This window comes from Linepithema humile, chromosome 4 (assembly GCF_040581485.1).
Source record: "Linepithema humile isolate Giens D197 chromosome 4, Lhum_UNIL_v1.0, whole genome shotgun sequence".
Classification (NCBI taxonomy): Eukaryota; Metazoa; Arthropoda; class Insecta; order Hymenoptera; family Formicidae; genus Linepithema; species Linepithema humile.
The window spans coordinates 20,203,917-20,222,973 of NC_090131.1; the positions used below are offsets into that span (position 1 = coordinate 20,203,917).

The 19,057-nt window shown below is 42.7% G+C and overlaps 1 protein-coding gene and 1 long non-coding RNA gene across 6 annotated transcripts in view; one reads left to right on the forward strand and one right to left on the reverse strand.

The window, feature by feature from the left end:
* Positions 1-19,057, reverse strand: part of LOC136999785 (uncharacterized) — a 77,468-nt gene that overhangs the window by 30,824 nt on the left and 27,587 nt on the right. The gene's annotated exons all lie outside the window — the stretch shown is intronic.
* Positions 1-19,057, forward strand: part of grh (grainy head) — a 118,923-nt gene that overhangs the window by 5,197 nt on the left and 94,669 nt on the right. For 3 of the 5 annotated variants that reach the window (XM_012368139.2, XM_067354509.1, XM_067354510.1), the window contains exons 3-4: positions 8,497-8,719; positions 15,801-16,597. In XM_012368139.2, the coding sequence (XP_012223562.1) occupies positions 8,657-8,719; positions 15,801-16,597 (860 nt within the window). In that variant the 5' untranslated portion in view covers positions 8,497-8,656. Of the gene's footprint in view, positions 1-3,988; positions 5,287-7,681; positions 8,387-8,496; positions 8,720-15,800; positions 16,598-19,057 lie in introns of those variants that run through there. The other 2 variants (XM_012368138.2, XM_067354508.1) reach the window with 2 other exon arrangements.

The window sequence follows — 19,057 nt, forward strand, 5'->3', positions numbered from 1 at the left end:
ATTGTCTAATTCTATGCAAATTTTTCTGACAATGTAAGAATAAAAATCTAATCTCTTATTCCGACGATAATTGTATAAGAAAAATTAGCATATGTTGTTTTGATTTTTGCCAGAGATGTATACTCTCTATATCATCTCGTTGAAAAAATAATTTAAATTACATGAAAAATAAATAGGATGTTAAAGTAGCGTTGTCAATATTAGTTTGCAATGTAAAGAATATAATCTTCTTGGAATTTATTTGTGCATTAAAGGGGTCCGCTATTATAAACATACATATAGGTGAACTAGAGATATTGACTTTTTTCTGAAGCTATTCTATTTCATCACGTCATATGAGAACCATCCACAACAATCGGGAAGCCCGTTGTCCAGAGCACGCAAGGGAGATGCGACCGCAGGTCTAAACAAGAATGTGAGGTTTTTGTCTCACTCCCTGAAGACGCGGGAATGCACAGCTATAGCGCTATAATGAACCGAGCATGATTTTCGTGCCCACCCCTTCCATCTAAGTACAACGTGACAAATGAGCGTTTTGCCGAGGAGAGCGCGTATTTCGCCGATAATAACTTGTCGGCGCGCATTCAGAGGGATGCGCGTAATTACGGACGACACAACCTACGACAGAATCATCCGTGGATGCTGAAACGAGCGTATGATGTATCCACGACCGCACAACTTTAACCTCTCCTTGAGTCCCAAGCCGCAATTTTATCCTTGCGGAAAATAAATTGCGAAAAGTCCTGGCGTATGGAGGATAATTTGATAATTTATGCGCATTTCGCAGTCTTCCGACGATTCTGTTTCTTGCATCACGCGTATTCGTCACTTTTAAACTACGCATTATTTATTTTTATTTCTTTAATTTATTCTATTGTTGGCAACATTAGCATTCTTGCTCCCGAAAAAGTTTAATATAAAAAAATATTGTCTACATATTTCACAGATTCTACGTACTCAAGTACGCAACAAATCAAAAAGCATAGTAATCTAAGAATTAAGATGTCTGAAAAAAATTAAGTCTTTTGGACGTCTTTCAGATGTCTTTAAGCGTGCGTGTTGTCTGAGTAGGTATCTAATGTCGGGCAATTCCGCGCGCGTCGTTGCTGCAAACTTTATCGATTCGATTGAAATACGAGCACCTCTTCGCATAGACTTTCCGACGCTCTTTGCGATTTGCATAGTACCCGGTGTGCGCGTTTTATCCGGACGGCGTTAGAGATACGACGAGATGGTGGGCGCGGAAGGCGACTTTACGACTACGCGCGCACACGCGTCGACAGATACGACGGATGGAGAAGAATTTTCTCGGCGTGGATCGGACTTTGGTCTGCTTTCACGAGGTCGATGTTAGAAAGCCACGCGTAACGCGCATTCGTCCGGTGTCGATTCACTCTTCGCCGATCGGATGTTACCGAGAACGACGACCCATCAATCGAGATTCTATCGATTGCACGAAGCACGCGTAGTTTGCTATGCAAATGCGCGCGCCAGGGGAAACGAAAATAGAATTGAGAAATCGGTCGGAAAAAAATATCTCAAGTCGCGCGCGTGGAACATCACCCCTCTCGCGTTGCTCCTTCCTCGCTTCCCCTCCTTTCATTTCTCGATCCGCCTACGTAAGTACGTGCACAGCCACCCACGCGGTGCATAAACGCGCGGAGATCGCGACGATTCCCACGGAAAGAGGCGCGCAAGTTTCGAATTATCTTTATCCACTGGATATTCGGACCTATCTCGGGAGAAACAGCGACGACACGACCGAGGGTTCTAAATCGGTCCAGACTCTGGCTCGTCCCTTTCGTAATCGTCGTCGGGAAAAACGATCAGACCAGGCCACGGGCGATTCCATGTCCGCCGATTCGGCCAAATCCATGCCGAACACAGCACGTACGGAGTTTACGAACGAGGAACGAATCCCTCCCTGAGCAGGGTCGCATCGCGCGACGTAGCCCGAGGCTGTCCTCTCTCACTGGGTGCCCATTTTTCACGAACTCTTTCTCTCTCTCTCTCTCTCTCTTTCTCTCCCCTCTCTCCTGCTCCCCTTCTTTCTCTTCCTCGCCGTTGCTCCCTTCTTCGCGTTCCCTCCTCAACTCCTTTTTTTTCCTCTTTTAATTCCATCTTCTTTTTCTTCTTTTAATCTCCCTTCGTGCGCGCAGCCAACGCCCGTGCTCTTCGTCGCTCGCACATCATCTCCTTTCATTTTCTCTCTTTCTCTCTCTCATCGTGAACTCACGCACACGCCCTTCTCTTTTTTCCTCCTTTCCTCCGCAACCTCTTCTCGAATCTCTTGCTCTTTCGATCCCGAGTCCATCTCCGTTTCGTAGCGATGCGGCTACACCAGCAGCACCGGCAGCAGCTTCGCTCTCTTCGGCGTTCAGCATAGGCGTCTTTTTTCGCATACTCCGTACAAGACAGAATCAATCGAACGTATGTGTGTATGTATGTACATATATGAGCGTGTGTATATATTCTGCACGCACACGCTTCTTCCCCTCGTCCTACCGTCGGTGAATCTCTCCCTCGCGCGGATATCCTCCTCACAATGGCGGTAGAAAGAAAGGATGAAGGCGAAACGATAGAGCTTGCTCCTCTCCGTGAAGAAAAAGCCCTCTTCGTACACCACGATCGCCAGATTCGTGCGGGGAGACGAGGAGAAGTCGCGCGGCGTACGCGCTCCTGCCTCGCGATGATTCGCAAAGACATTTTTTATTGTACAAGGCGGATAGACGCTGACGAAAACCTTATAATACATAACGATATATCCCAAGAAAAAAATGACTGCGCGCAGAACAAAAACTTACAATAGATTGGGATATCTAGATGTCTTTTCATCGGATGAAAGGCACTTGCCGGTCGATGCCTATTTAGCGCGCGCGTTCGGCGAGATGACTTTACGTCCCTCTATTAGATATCCCTCGGATACGGTTTGGTATGTGGATATCCTTCTCAAGGTGGTGAGATAAAGAGCGAGCGTTATAAAATCGAAGCGTGCGAGAGGGAAACGGCGGAGAGGAGGCAGAAAGGCGCATACAGAGGGCTCGGACACGATAATCAACGTGTGTGTGTCCTCCTTCTCGTTCCTTTCGCGGTCCTCCCCGCGGGTACCCTTCCTCAAGGTAGCGAGGTCGGAGCAGGACAGAGCCAGCGTGGATGAAATTCAGAGTAAGAAGGACGCCGAGACGCTATCCAAGCGATAACGTACGTCTGCGGCCGCGGCGGCTGTCTTCGTCCCGCTCGGGCCTTCGACCGCGTGTATCCTTCTCAAGGTAGCGAGGCGGAGTAAAACGCGGCTTGAAGGTGGAATCAGAAAGAGAAAGAGAAAAGCAGAAAGAGAAAGAGAGAAAGAAAGCGAGGCAGAGAGCCAGAGACGAGGGCGAGCAGGACGCGAAGGGATAATGCATGTGTGCGTACACCGCGATCGCTTCTCGTCCCTCCCGCAGCAGCCTCTCTCGGGAGACGGGAGAGACGAAGCGGGAGAGACGACGAAGAAATGGTGCACGTCGGAGAGAGACGGTAAGGATACGATAATGCCGGGTGGCCAGAATCCCGGTTGCTCGGCCGTCTCGTCGATGACTTGATGCTCTGTTTGTAGTTGCGGGAGAGACGATGAGTCTCTCATCCTAGTCGCGCTCACCTGAAATCCATGAGCCCGTCTTCGTCTCACGTTTGCTACCTGCGTCAATTCTCTCCCCTGGTATCCGTGATGTCCATCCATCTCTCTCTCGGTTGCGTCTTTACCACGCGATCCTCGTCTTGCGGCCGACCACTCTCACCGTCCGCGCGAGAGCAAATGAGCGGGAGAATACGTAGAGGGAGATGGAGAGGGAGAGGGAGAAGGAGAAGGAGAGAAAGAGAGACAACGGCTTGGAGGAGCGTGAAGACCCGCACCATTGCCCGAGTATCTTTCTCTCTTTCTCGATCAAGAGTAGGAGGACGAAAGACGATCGCTGGTGCTGGACCATGAGGAAGAAAGAGAGAGCGAAATAATAAGACGCTAAGGGCCAAAGGAAGAGCGTTCGAAGGGAAGGTTATATAGGGTGCAGGTAAACGAAGGGTAAGCGAGAGAAGTGAAGAGAAGAAGGAGGATTCAAGAGCGAGGGAGGCTGAAAGACCGGGAAGGAAAAAACGCGGGTGAGCGAGCGGGAGAGAAATAATGCGATGGAGGAAGGGAGAATACGCGGACGCCGTGTGCGAGCGTGTGTGGAACACACGAATTGAGCGGAGGGGAGAGCTCGAGACACGGAGCCGTGAGCGGGATGCTGGGAGGCGGCGGCGGCCATGTTGCCGTATGCCGAGAGAAGAGAGACCGATTCGAGAGACCAGCGTGAGGTCGCTTCGTTTGTTGCTTGCTGCGGTGCAAGTCTAACTTTGATACGGTTTTAAATTCCACTGTTTGCGCAGATTAAAGTGGTGCACGCTTTACCCTCATTTACGTTCACCTCCGTTGGTTTCCAACTCCGTTTCTAATTCCAAAATGGTCATCTTTTAGTCGGTCGATCGGTAGAAGTGGTTCCAGTGGTTTGTGTGCGACAGCAACATCGTCATCGTCGCCGTGAACTTGCGAGCAGTGTGCCCGAAGCCGGTGCGCGATTGGAAATACCAGTGGTGCACGGACAAATCGAGCGAGACGCTGACGGGCGCACGATTTCGCGGACCATCTCTATCGGTGCGCGGGGAACGCAGCGAGCCCGAAGCGGCCGACGGCGATGTTCGAGACTCTGCGGGACGTTGCGCGTAACGATGTGCACGTAGTGTGAATCGCGGGTGTGATATCAAGTGAACGAACGATAAAGAAAGATCCCTTTACCGAGATCTTGTATCCCTCGCGGAACTATCGGCTTTATCGGAGAAGACGAAGAACAGAAGTGAGAAAACTGAACGAAAAACCCGCCGGGCCCCTGCAGGGTGCCCCTTATAGAGCAAAACGGTTTTAACGTCAGCGAATTCGCCGGGTAATCGAACGCTTCGGTACACGTCGCAGGTGGTGACACTATCATCCGTTGAGATGTGATCCAGAACATAGGAGGGACGCTCAGTAGTTTGTAGTTGGTCCCCATCCTCCCCCCTTATATCACCCCCCCTCCCTCCCTACTAGCCCCCTTGCAACTTCTACCACCTACTCTACCTCCCTCCTCCGACTCACCCCGCGCACACATACGCGCGTAATAATCCACCTCACCGCGCTGAAGAAACCATCTAAACCACCGGGCTTCCTTCGAATGCGCCGGCTGCTGCACCGCATAACGACACTTGTCCCCTCCCCTTCTAATGCGATCCCGATGGGTGAGTATTGTCTTTATATTGCTATTCGTCTTGTTACGATATAGTCGCGAATATCGCGCTAAATCGTGCTCTCCCCGCTCTTTTTTTTTTTTTTGTGGCGCGTCTTCGTTGACGACCGGAGGCTACCTGCGCGATGACGCACAGGTGACGTACAGGTGACGAGAAACAAGTGAACGCAAAGACGCAGGATCAAAAGATTTACCGTGCGTGAGATGTTTCGTATTTGCTTTTCGGCTTTTATTTGCGGCAATGCGTCACCTTGCAATGTTTTAACATGTTGCGGTTTTATACATATATATAAGGAGAGAGAGAGAGAGAGAGAGAGAGAGAGAGAGAAGGAGAAAACAAAGATACCTAGATTTTATCACATGATAAATTAAATTCTTCTTCAGAAATCTTTCTTCGAAATATAAGAAGAATAAATTTATAGTTATTATAATATATAAACGTATGCATTTACGATTACTAAACTGTTTACGAAGACCATTCATTAACAAATAATTCTATCTTAAAGAAGCATAAAAGATTTTCATTGTTGCCTTTTTTTCGATACTGATTAGTTATCTCGATGCGCATTGTGCGTTACTTCGTATTATCGAGCGGTTGTCATTGCAAAAGCTGCGAACTTTGACAGTTCATATTTTAAAAAGGCTAGTAGTGTATTACATTCAAAAGAGAAAGCAAATGACGTAGACGTCTTTTGATTAATCATTCATTTTTACACAAGATTTATACAGCTTGCAGTTAGTGCAGGTATTATTTTGTGTTTTATATAAAATATTCAAAGTATCTCTTCTTTGAATCTTCATACATTTCCGAATTCTTTATTTAAATCCTTTTTAAGACTCTCTCAAAGACGCAACTCTACTAGTTTAATATACATGTTCGCTCGAAATGCGGTCCAATTATTTATTTTTGCACTATATATATATATTCTACACTATACATTTATATATAATACCCTAATCACAAGTTTAATCACGTGAACAACAGGACGTATTAATAATGCTGTATGTAGTACTGTAAATTGTGACAATAATGATGGTGTAATAATATCTAAGTAATGATGATATTACATTATTTTTATTAAAGATGTAATATATATATATATATATATATATATATATTTCTTTGTAACTAAAGAATAAATAGCGCGTGTGTATCTAGTTTATCAAAAAATACAACTCCGTCTTGTTTCATCAATAAATTGGCGTTTATTTCAGTATAAGCGATACTTATAATTATTGGAAAAATACATGCTTATCGCCACAAAAATATATTTCATTAGAATTAAGATTGTATTATCACGATATTCACATACATCATTTTATAATATAATTCGTCGTTTTATATAATTTTATATAATTTTAAAATGAGGCTAACTCATTCTCGAAAATATTCCAAGACCGTTATTTGCCATTCTTTTCATTCTTCCTTTTTCGAGGTTTGAAAGAAAACTATCCGAGAGCTACATTGATGGCACTAATCGCTTCTAATGAAAATTTGACAAAGAAAAATGATCCACTTTGAGTTTTAACATCCGTAAAATCTTTTTCATCCCTTATACTATTCAAATTTCACTTTGAAAATACCGAAACTGACTATCAGGAGCACGTCGAAAAATGTAGAACTCACCCGTGCTCAGACACGAGAGAGCAACTGAATTTTGTTGCGGCACATTTCTGCACAGGAATTTCTTCTCCCACAATTAAAAATTCCGTTCGTAGATCACGGCGTCCATTGTCAAAGGGAATCACTTCCAAAACTCTCACTGAATTTCCGGAAATTCACTCTCACTAATAATGTCTGTGCAGCTGCAACCGCGATGCACACCGCGTCGCGACAGTAATCTAGGATCTAGCGAGCAGGTGCACCTGCTGCTGGCGATAGACACGTCGTCCTCGTGCACGATTCGTCAGAGAAGGACGACGCTCCTTTATAAGACTCGACGACCGAGTCCACCGTCTCCGGAGGCATCGTCCACTGACGCGAGGCGAGGGCGTACGGGTACTTGAAATACAAACGAACCAACGGAGGTGGGTCCACCAGGGTTCCCTTTGAGAATCAGGTTATACCGGCAGAACCTGCTCTCGTCTCCGGTATACCGGCTTCGTACGCTACACTCCTTCCTTCCCGCGCTTGCCCCAATCTCCTTCTTCCGCGTAGTAGGTAGGTGCCTACCTACCTACTTCCCGCCGCCACCCTCTTCTTGGCATCTTTCTCTCTCTCTTTCTTTCTAACAACCAGTCTTGTTCCTTCCTCGCGAACATCATCGCGTCTCCGTTATTGACGGGGTACAGCACAGGGGAGATGAAACGAAAGAGAGAATGAACGGAAGACAGAGAGAGAGAGGAAGAGTGAGAACCGGCACCGTTCTATCTATGTGTTCACTCTCGATGGCTTCGTCCGGCTTCCTCGTTACGTCTATTATTATACCTGTCTATCCGTCAGAGCGGTGCCCGCGAGCTGAATTCCAGTTTTACGCGCGTGCCCTCCTCCGCGCGCGTGTTCGCGTATTATGCCGTAGTAGTAGGAGCAGATGGGCGAGCGAGTCGGCGAGAGAAGAGCGAACCGACTGGTTTTGCTAACCATCCACCTGGGCGAGACCGCGGCCGCGAGGACGTAGAATTCGCGGTGTCAGACTGGTTGACCGACATTCGTAGCGGCAAATCCTCACCCATAAATGAATAAAGCTATACCCGCTCACGCGTATATATATTTTAGTTTCCTACGACATCTATCTGTGATGCGAAAAGATGCATGCTCAACCTTTTGTAGAGTGACAAAAGCAAATTTTCTAGATAAAGCTAGACCAGTGATGGTAGAAAAAGACACGGACTACGACACAATCGAAAACTGCGTGCATGTGCTGCGCAGTGCGCTTTGCACATGCACTGCGCAGCCCACGTTGTTCTCTATTGTGCATAGTTCGCAACCACTGATACTTGAGAATTTTAGGCACAAGTCAGTTCGTAACGGTCAGTTAGTTACTTAGTAACAGTCTGGCTGTAAAGTGGATGTTCTAAAGAAATGATGCTATACTTTGATACACGTGCTCAAATGCATTAAAAGCATTTAAAGCGTGCTTTATTTACATAAAGTATAATAAATAACAAATAAATGGATATTTATTATTATATTAAGCTCAAACGGCTTAACTATCAATAGCATTTCAATGATGTCATCACATCTTTCTTTTACTATTTACAGATTTACAATTCTCGTCTATCAAACAATCGTGCCATATCTGCCACCTGTGATAGAATATCTCATTCCTCTCTATAAAAATACTAAGGGAAAGCAACTGGAATTTGCCGTTTTAAGAGACTGCACGATACAACGAGAAAAAATAATCGCAAGACGCTGGAGAATGTCGACGTGTACCGACGAGGCTGAAAACGCATCCCTGCATATGCAGGAAGCTTTATCACCGGTAGGTCTCCAATTCTTATCTCTATATAATAATATGTAAGTCGCAGACTTTCACTCACTAAATGAAATTGTCTGATTTTAAGGTTATCTTGCTATATATATGAAAAAATATAAAAAGAAATTATTGTGAAAACAAATGTATAAAACGTTCAATGTGCTAAACGCAATTTCTCTGTAAATTTCAATCAGATTTTATCGCTGTGTGTGACAGGAAAAAATAACAATAAAAAAATACATATATATAAGTATACATATATATAAATCTCGTATTTTTAGAAGTTTTATCATAAAGATATATTAATTTCTCTCTATATACAGCACGGTAATAGCCTTTATAAGAGTTGTTTTTGTCTAAGCATATATATTTCTTATTCCAAAAACAAAAGAACAAGAATGGCTTACAAACAAAGTTCATAAACCAGGATGACCACTCAGAATCATTGTTTCTTGCATAACGAAAAAAATAAGAGTTCTTATTTAAATTTTCACACATGTTGATTTCTCTTTGGAAGTATTTCGTGACTATACATCATCACTTTTGTTATTAAGTAAAGTATATAATAATCAGAAATCAATGAGTCTAAAAATGATCGACAATTTAAGAAATTTAATTTTAATTATTCCGATTGATCTGATCAAAATAATACTAATATTGGTATAATTAATATTTTACTCAATATTTTACTTGCTCATGATTAAGATTAAGACCTATTCTCATGAGATGTTTCTAATCGAATCACTGATAAAATTTAACGACATTAATGTTGCACTTCTGTGGTTCCTTTACTTCAATAATTCACAAAATGCAACATTTTCGTAGCCAGACTATCAGATAGGTCCTTTTTCTCTCCATATGGATCGTAAGATTTCTTTCTAATTTCTCTTTTACTTCATTTCTTCATGCCACTCAACAACACCACCCATTGAGCGAAATAACAAAAGCGGCTGCTAAATAATAAAAACGGATTATAGAACTGTCGTCGGCCGCATTATTCTACTTCTTTCTCGTGACCCTAAAATGTCAAGGTATTGTAGGATCAAACTATAATCTGCCAATTGATCAATCATTCTAAGAACCATTCTGAGAACGGAAAATTGAATAGCAATTCATAATCGGTTTTACGGTCCGTTTTTAAAGTGTTGAAAGAGTATTACAAATAATAAATCGCAACGAATTATTTTGAAACAAAAAAAGTGCAGAAAACTCGAACAACAAGCTGTAATATTTTCAAATGAAGACTATTGTATTTAACCTACTTTATTACCTACTTCGAGATATTGTGGTTTAGATTCTCATTATATTCCTCACGCTTCATTAATAGCACAAATTGTCCATGAAACTTTTTCTTCTTTTGTCCATCAATGAAAAGAAAATTGAAATTAATTATTTTATAATTACACAAAAAATGTGACAAATAAAATGTGACCGCAGACTAATTTGCGCAACATATTTGTATTAAACTAATAATAAATAACCGTAAAAAAAAGCCGTAAAAAAACCTTTACGAGAGGTTCTGCTACGAGATTAAGCATTTGAGTAATCCTACGTAAAGAAAACTATTTAAGATCCTATCGGCAGGCGCATATAAAAACAGTTGTTTGTATTTTGCTGCTGTTAAACATCCCGTGCAAATGCGCACGTGTAAATATCGGAAAAATCGAAAGACGATCCATTCACACCTGCGCCGGGCGCCTTTAAATACGCTGTTAAATCTGTTTACGACAAGCATCGCGAGCATGCAAGCATACCGGGTGTTCAAGTAGCCGTGTAAATGTTATCGCGCTTCCGGATCGAGAAAGAGAATACTCATGCGCTTCTTCTTTACGTACATGGGTGCACCTAAGTTTTCCATCGTCGTAGATATGCGTATACGCCGATGTTCCTCTCAAACCTCGGCATTCTTTCGTCCACATTAAACGAACGGTACGTCAACCGTCCGTTCATCTCGTGTACACCTATATGCGTAGCCAAGACTGCGAACGACGGAGGAAGAGATTCGCCGTGCACGCCGATGACTCTACAGATTTCTCGTACCTGACGGTTAAACGAAGGGAACCTTCGACGATGATCGCGCCGTTCATTATAGAGATAAGAAGCAAAGGCTCTTTAATAGAATTCCGAGCGACTGGTTATTTTGTATCTTCATTAACTTTTTCGTTAACCGATTCGTTATTGGACGGTGAGCGAAAGAAAGAGAAGAAAAGATAAGAGAGTCGACCTGTAATTCGTGCGCACACGTCTTTTCTCGATTCGAATGACTCATACCGATCGCAAAAACGAGATTGAAAGCGCACAAAAAAAGTTATACGTATCGAAAATAAGCGCACACACATCGGTGACGGATGCCGAAATATTTTACTTGCGAAACAACTCACGGTAAAAAGAGGAGCGCTTGATGTCCGTCGATGATAAGTAATCACCGATGACGTTAATTAAATAAGCGTGCGACAGTGTGCGTATGAGATAAATAGACTTGAATAAGATATTTTGATCCTTAGCATATATAAGAAGTTTGCAAAATATTTAATATTTAATTATATAAAAGCATAGTTGCAGCAAGTGCTCGAACTGTGATTACCGAACTCGATAAAATATCGTAAATATCTGAGCGGTACAAGAAAGATTTCACTGAAACCGCAGTTGTTGCGATTTTTGTCGCAATTAATGCACTTAAGATACGCGCAAGCAAGAGCGCTGGTCACATAAAGCAATGGAAAAAAGTTGTTTTACGAGCTGTTGCCTAGACGCATAATGATGTAAAAAGGACACACACATCCGCTGTCCATAATTCAAAATCTTCGATCCACGTTTAGCGTTTATAGAAAAAAAGATATTTTTTGTAATTAATAGATTTTTAATTCATACTGATATCATTAAAATTTACGATACCGATACGTAAGATAAAAAAACGGAAAAAATGGTTAATGATTTCAAAAAATACATAAATAAAAAAATTTGCGCGTAGAGCTTTCATTTTATCACATAGAATATTTGAAGAAAAGTGCAACATTATTAACAGTTGTAATAAAATTGTAGTTTTTTTCTATAAATAAAATAAAAATTTTTATGAATTTTTTTAACTCAGTACATTTACACTCATAGGTTTTTTTGTTTTGAATTGCTGTTTCAATTTAGAATGTACAACGACGTAATTGCTAAACATTCGGCATTTCTGATATCAAATAATAAAAGTCATTAGTAATCTTTACCGGAGCAGCAAGATAATATAACGAGCTAATAATGTTAATGATAATAAAAAGCGAATCGCAAGGATGTTCCAGTCATTCGCGGCGGTCGTGTACACCGGATGTACACCCTAGAGTATGTACGGAGCCCGGAACGTACCGCAAAAGAAAAGTATCTAACGATTCCACGTATCTACGTCCGCGTTGCATGCAGCTGCGTCCTGCGCCGCAATCGGCAATAACTGCACGTTGCAAGGGGGATGTCCGCGCGCGATTCGCAGCCTACGGCAGCATGAACAGATAAGAAACGGAGAAAACATTCGCGAGTTTCAACCGTGGCCGAACCCATTCGACCGAGAGAGACACGTCTGGACTACTATCCGGTACGAACTCTCACGTCGCGCGAACAGGCCGGCCAATTAACTGTTATTATGAAGGATTTCTTGCGCGTAAACAGGGCGCGTAGCATCCTAAACGAGCTGTAGGCGCGACGACGATCCGTAGGATTCGCGGTAGCCGCTACGAGCTCGCGAAATCGCGAATGTTCGTCTTGTTCGAAACGCAATCGGATGACGTTGGTCGAATGATACGTGAGAAGCGGTCGTATTTCTTACGACTTAAAGCAATAAATAAATAATTTCAATAAACACGAATTTACTTCTTACAATCTAGGGCAATGCATAAACAATGTTCAACGGATTATTCTAATACGATGCAAAATATGCTGAATTAGATCAATGGATTCGCTTAACGATGACATAAATGTTAGTTGATGGATACAACGATAACTCGCCACAAAATAGCAACACACTCGTAAAATATATTTTTAATGCTCGTCGTCATTTGCATCCTCGTCTGCCATCATCAGTTATCCATGCACAAAACGTAAAAAAAAAAAAAAACTAAATGTATTCGCGTGCGGTTCCGGTTCGAATGAATTGTCGTTGAATGGACGGCCACGTCGGTCCCGCGTGCGGCCGTCCGAGCACGATAAATTTCAGCGACTGACGTGGGATTAGATTTCGAGTGAAGTCGGTACACGGCCGAGTATTCGCATCGGAGAGTACTTAACGTCGTGTAACGACTGCGGGAGGTTCGTGTCGCGGTCGCGACTCGCCGCGATCGCGTTGATTAATGTCCCCAGCCGGCATATCTGGGACCCCTGACATCGCCGATGAAGCATAACGCGATGTCAAGGATAGCTCCTCAGTAGCACGACGGCTTTGGGAAAATGAGTCCGTGGAGATCCTTAACGACGTCGGGGAATTGCAGAGGGAAACACAGCGTCGAGGGGGGTCGTCGAAATTCGCGAAACCGCAACGCTCGCGGCGACACGAAGTTTTTATTATCCGCACGGTTACCGTTACACCAGGACTGTTTCACTCATTAGACACTGAAGAATTGCCTGGAGTCTATGAATTTTATATTAAGGACTGTAAAAAATTTATTGCCACTAAAATATGAAGAGAAAATTGAGTTATAGTGTTGCTTGGTCGGCGTCTGGAAATTGCAATAAGCTAAAAGTAATGAGATAAAATCGTTCTGCAGTAAGAAAATTTCAGACATTTTTAATGCAATTAATAAAATGTGGAAAATCAAACATACATTTTCTATTTATTAGTTATTTATCTTTGGATGAAAATCCACACTTGTCGATATTATGCTGATATTAGAGATGTAACCACACGTCTATTGCGCAATGTCCAGTCACATTGCGCAATCAAAATTAATGTTAATGCGACGTGTTTAACTTAGAATTATGCGTAAATAAAAAACACATAAACGACAGTTAAACAAAATCTCAAAAAAAAAAAAATAATAAAATAAAATTACAAACAGTTCTTTGCATAAAAAACCAATAAAAGACTCGAAATTACGACGTTATTAATAACAACTGTGTCAGACCTGAATACCAGAAAGTCGTAATCGTGAGATAAACATTGTTACCTTGGCGCGCGGGGACACGTGCAGTCTATTCAGAGGCTCGCATTTGTCCACTAACGATTTTACCCGTACCTACCGATCGTATTTCATCGCGCTAATCCTCGCGCGCTTTAATCGTAGAGTCGCGATTATTCATCAGCATCTGAATTTACGACGGTCAACGCGAGGAAATATAGGAACCGGTGACACTCGGGATTAAGTTCCGCGCATCATCGGAGAGAAAATAAGCAAACAAGAGAAAAATATTCTGCGAAGAGAAGAGAAGACGAAGAGAAAAGAAGAAAAAAAAACGAATTTTTGCGCTTAGGTTAACGGCGCGCGTAATTCACCGCACACCTCCGCGTGCGAGGTGCCTGGCGCATTAAGAGGATGATTCATAATATTGTTAATTATGTTAATTGACGGTGCCCCATCGTTCCGGCTGCACACTGCCGCAATATGCGCGAGCCTTAATAGCGCTGCCACGTCGCCTCGCTGTCACGTTACGAATGACGCCGCGGTGACTGTGTGGCATCAGGCAGCACTCTCGAGGTCTCGGAGGCTTTCCTAAGAAAAAAACGGGAGAAAGAGAAGGAGAGAGACTTCGCGTAGTAACTTATGTTACTGGCTAGAAAGTATGATAATCTGGCGACACGTGAGAAATTCCATCCGAACGTCGTTACCGTATCTTTATTCATGCGGGTCGAAGAGGTTTCCGCGCGCGTTAACTTCGGGGATACTATAATAGAATAGGTACGTCAGTAAGGTGACCATCGTTATAAGCACAGTTTTGAATTGCGATGATTCCGCGACTCATGAATAATTTGGCAATTTTATTCAATATTCATCGCACGAAATAGCTTCCAAAATTTGAATTTTATCCGACACACTAAGTAAATAAATACATAAGGAAATTAATATTTTCGTTGACGAAGGAAACAGAAATTACCCAACGACATGCATTATTCATTCGGTTATTTATTGCTTATCTAATTTACTCGCGATTTCGTACGACTGTCTTAGATAGTCGGAGAGCCCAGTGAAAACGTGTCACGTAACGAATGATCTTCGGCTGGGACAATATAAATCGCGACGCGACGATTGTAGAAGCAATTAGACACGACGATGATGTGCGGACGACGTCACGCGAGTATAGATCGTTAACTGCTCGGAAATGAAAGCGTTAAAGTGCGCCGCTAATCCTTCCTGAATTTCGCGACGAAAAAGGTCGACAGCCTCGCGATGGCGATCACCTCGTGGAATGCCGCGAGCGAAACGTACCTAGATCGCATTTATGATCGTTTGATCTTTGAATACGCTGCAAGAATTTCTCGTGCGTGTTACAGGCACGGGCGATTAATTATGACGAGGGACCGCTCCGGCCGTGCGCACACGGTGCGAAGATATTTAATTTAATTTCTATCGCGAAGTTATTAGCATTCGAAAATGTTATAGGTTGTGTTGCAACACACACAGTTACATTTCTTGAGACGGGAGCGCGCTCGGGCGTATAAATCCCACTGTCGTAAACCGCGCGCCTGTTAATGCGATTAATAAATTAGCGCCAACTGTGTGCAGTGCGTTAACTCGGCATTATTATTGTACTTGCAAATGATTTAATCTAGTTAGCACGCAGGGCGGCGGCAGACAACGAGCGAGTGTGTAGTTTTGGAAAAAGAAAAAAATGTCCTTACGATTATCCGCGCAAAGATCAAGGTTTCTCGTTACTGCTCGATGCAACGCGATTACGATGTCTTTACATAAGTCACGTTTTCTTTCCTTCATTTTAATCCGATATGATAAAAAAAATTACCCTATACACATGTCGGACATGATGATAAAATCACGCTGCAAGAAAGATTACTGTGTACGAGCAATATTACTCGCATATCTCAATCGACAATTTTTATTTGCAAAAATTTCGTAATCGCGCAGTACGCCGCGACAATGAATTTGTCTATCTAACGTTACAGGTGCAGGAGGCACCAGTATCGCCGGCGTCCTCCTCTCTGAGCAACCAAAATCAAAACGAGAGCGAGCAGGTCCTACTGGCGACCATGCAACCGGTGAACGTACTCGATTTGCACGAACCGCCAACTGTACTCCACTCGAAATATCATCACTATCATCGCCATCATCATCATCACCATAGTCATCATCATCATCAACAGCAACCGCACATTCAGGCCAACGAATCGGATGACGTACAACATCGCGCCGCAGCCGCGGACGATCCCGACGATCGGGTGACGCCAGACGCAGAAGCGGCTGCAGCCGCCGGTAACGCGACGCTTGGCGTCGGTCAACACAAAATGATCGATTTAATCTATAACGACGGGCAAAAAACAGTTATGTACACGCACGATAAAGAGATTATCTACGAGAATGAGCATGCAGACCGCGTACAAGTGGTCGAATATCCGCCACCGCCGCCATCGCCACCATCGCCGTCGCCGCCGTCGGCCACGGGTGTCGCGAGAACGGCAACGGGTCTGTTGCCATCAAACTGTGTCACCCCCCGAACCATCGCGTCGGCCGCTTCTGCTCTGCAACTGCAACACTATCAGCAATTGCAACTGCAGCACGAAGATGATTTACCGACAACGGTGCGCCACGCCGTCAACGCGGCTGTGCCGAACTGCGGCGCAGCGACCACCACGACAACAGTTCTCGTGGTGTCAGAACTCGTAGCGGCTGATCCAATCGCCAACACAACCGCGGCCACGCAGCAACTCACACTCACTGCTGCCGCAGCGTCCCTCCGTGCCGGGTAAGTCTGCCGCTTTCAACGTTTCTTCAATTTCTCTTTTATCCGCCTAATTAATTCTCTCTGCGATACCTTCTTTACTAATCATTTTTTCCCTCCTTGATATTCCTTTTCAATTCAAGCCTTTGTTCGACTGATCAAAAGGTCGATGACAAAAGTAAATTTGTGTTTTAAAACAATGAAATATTTATAAGATGCAAGAATTACACTGAAAGCTATTATCTTAGTGTAATAATAATTATGTAGTGTAGTGTAGCGTAATGTAATTTAATATGAAGATGAAACAACTTTAATTCATTCGTGTTAAAAAATTTTGAAAATAATTCTATGCAGCCGAGCATTACATATTTACGTCACTAATTTTATACGCGTATTTCATATAATTAAATCAATCCTGTGCGTGCAACACTCGTCCGATGACGATGTGTTCGAGATGTGCGCCCGACAGGCTGTAATTCATCCTCTCCCCGATTATTGACTCACAATGCATCTTTGCGGTTTGTCTATCTGTACAGTAGATGCAACCGCAACGCAGACACGAATATATAGTCGATGGGAACTTAGACGTTTTTCATTAACACATATATGCATGAAGTAGATATATACCTATGTCACGAGATATTATTGTATACGATGGTCCGCCATGCACATTCGTAACTAAAATTAGGAGTCTCACTAATTATTCTCACTGATCGATACTGTGCTGTAGAGATAATATATAAGATAATATATAGAGATGATATATAAAAAAAAAAAGATTAACATGAATGAATCATGTTAGTAACGGTGTAAAAAATATTAGAAGAAAAAAGCTGGATACAAATACTTTCCTCGTCGAGATTATCTAGAGCTGAACAAAGTGATAATATATTAAAATGAGAAGACACTGGCATACACAGCGAAGGTCAGAACGAAAAAATGAGAGGATAAGCAAAATGTTAACTTTTTGACAGCTTGATACTCACAAATAAATATGGAGATTCAGTAGTTCGTTAACGAGCATATTTACGATATTGCGACTCTGAAGCCAAAATAATAATTGACGACTTTTACAAGTTACGTGAAACACACCAATCCGACTCGCAGTTAATATTTGTCAGAAACTGGAGATTTGCAAAAATATTTAATTTATTTGACTTATTCTTGAAAATGTGTGTGATTACACATCAGGTTAGATTAGCCAAATTAGAATAAATATTTATTCATATTAGGCGGCAATTAAAAAAAAGATTTTAATTACAGGTAGGAAACTAATGATGCCCATGCGCAAAATCTTATGTAAAACAGCAAATGATAATTTCTCTTTTTATCAAATTTTTTTATCACTTGTAAATCATTATAGACTGATTATTTATTCGAACAGTAGTATGTCGCAAAAAGAATCGGAATGAGAGTAAATACAGCGGTAGAGGAGCGGTATGCTATCTGGCATGTATCAGCGCTGGTGTGTATCAGCGTCGACAATTAACAATTATTGCGCGCATTTAGCCGCGAGCGGCGCCGATAAGTCACGTTGCTACGTAGAATTTATTATTACGATGCGAATGCGGGACTTTACCATCTCACACACACACATATACCATATATAGTCTGATATACCAGAGCGCGAGTTACGCACCGGTGTATGCGCATCCTGCACACGCGGAATATCGGAGCCAATAACCATCAACTATGCACACCGGCGCGACCCACCTTGCACTTTTGTAATAAATAAAAATCAGCCGCAATTAATCCGCGTGAGATATGCACGTAGAAGCCTTGAGTGCTACGGGAAAAAAAAAAGACCGCGCCACTTCTCACGAGCGTTTATTTTTCGCACTCACCCCGTTATTACGAAGCAAGCATTATACGCTCGCCCCTCGAATTCCGCTCGAATGAGATCCTCTCTCGCGACTCGTTCACTAAACGGACAGCCGCTGCTTCTCCCACCTTTCGATTTTTCGTGAAAATACAGTCGGCACACATAGGATTGAAAGATTCAGCCGACTCACTGACGAGAAACGACGACTACCTCTCTCGCTAAGAGATGTCTCCATATAGCGAACCTCAAAAATTCACATTCCCTTTCACTTCGCACCTTCCTGCGCGTCGCATGAGTTTCGACGACGATCGAGAAAGAGTAAAGGAGACTTTCGAGAGATCTCATTAATTCATTCACATTTTCCATGTTAGAATTTCTTATAAACAATATTTGCAGACAGTTTTTTGATTAAATTTATTACTTATTGCCATATATTTTTCGTCGCCATCGCAATGTTCTTCAAGTAACAAAATTATTCAGAAGCATAAAAATATTCAACTTTCTTATGTTCGCCTTCAAGCGACACAATAAATAATTTCCTTCGTGACAAAGAAAATGTTCCGAGTTTGAATTCTTCCGTTCTGCGATCGAATGAGAAGAGCAAGAAAAAAAAGCTCTTAAAGACTCCTCTATTCTCTTTTGTCTAGTTCTCCACGATCAGA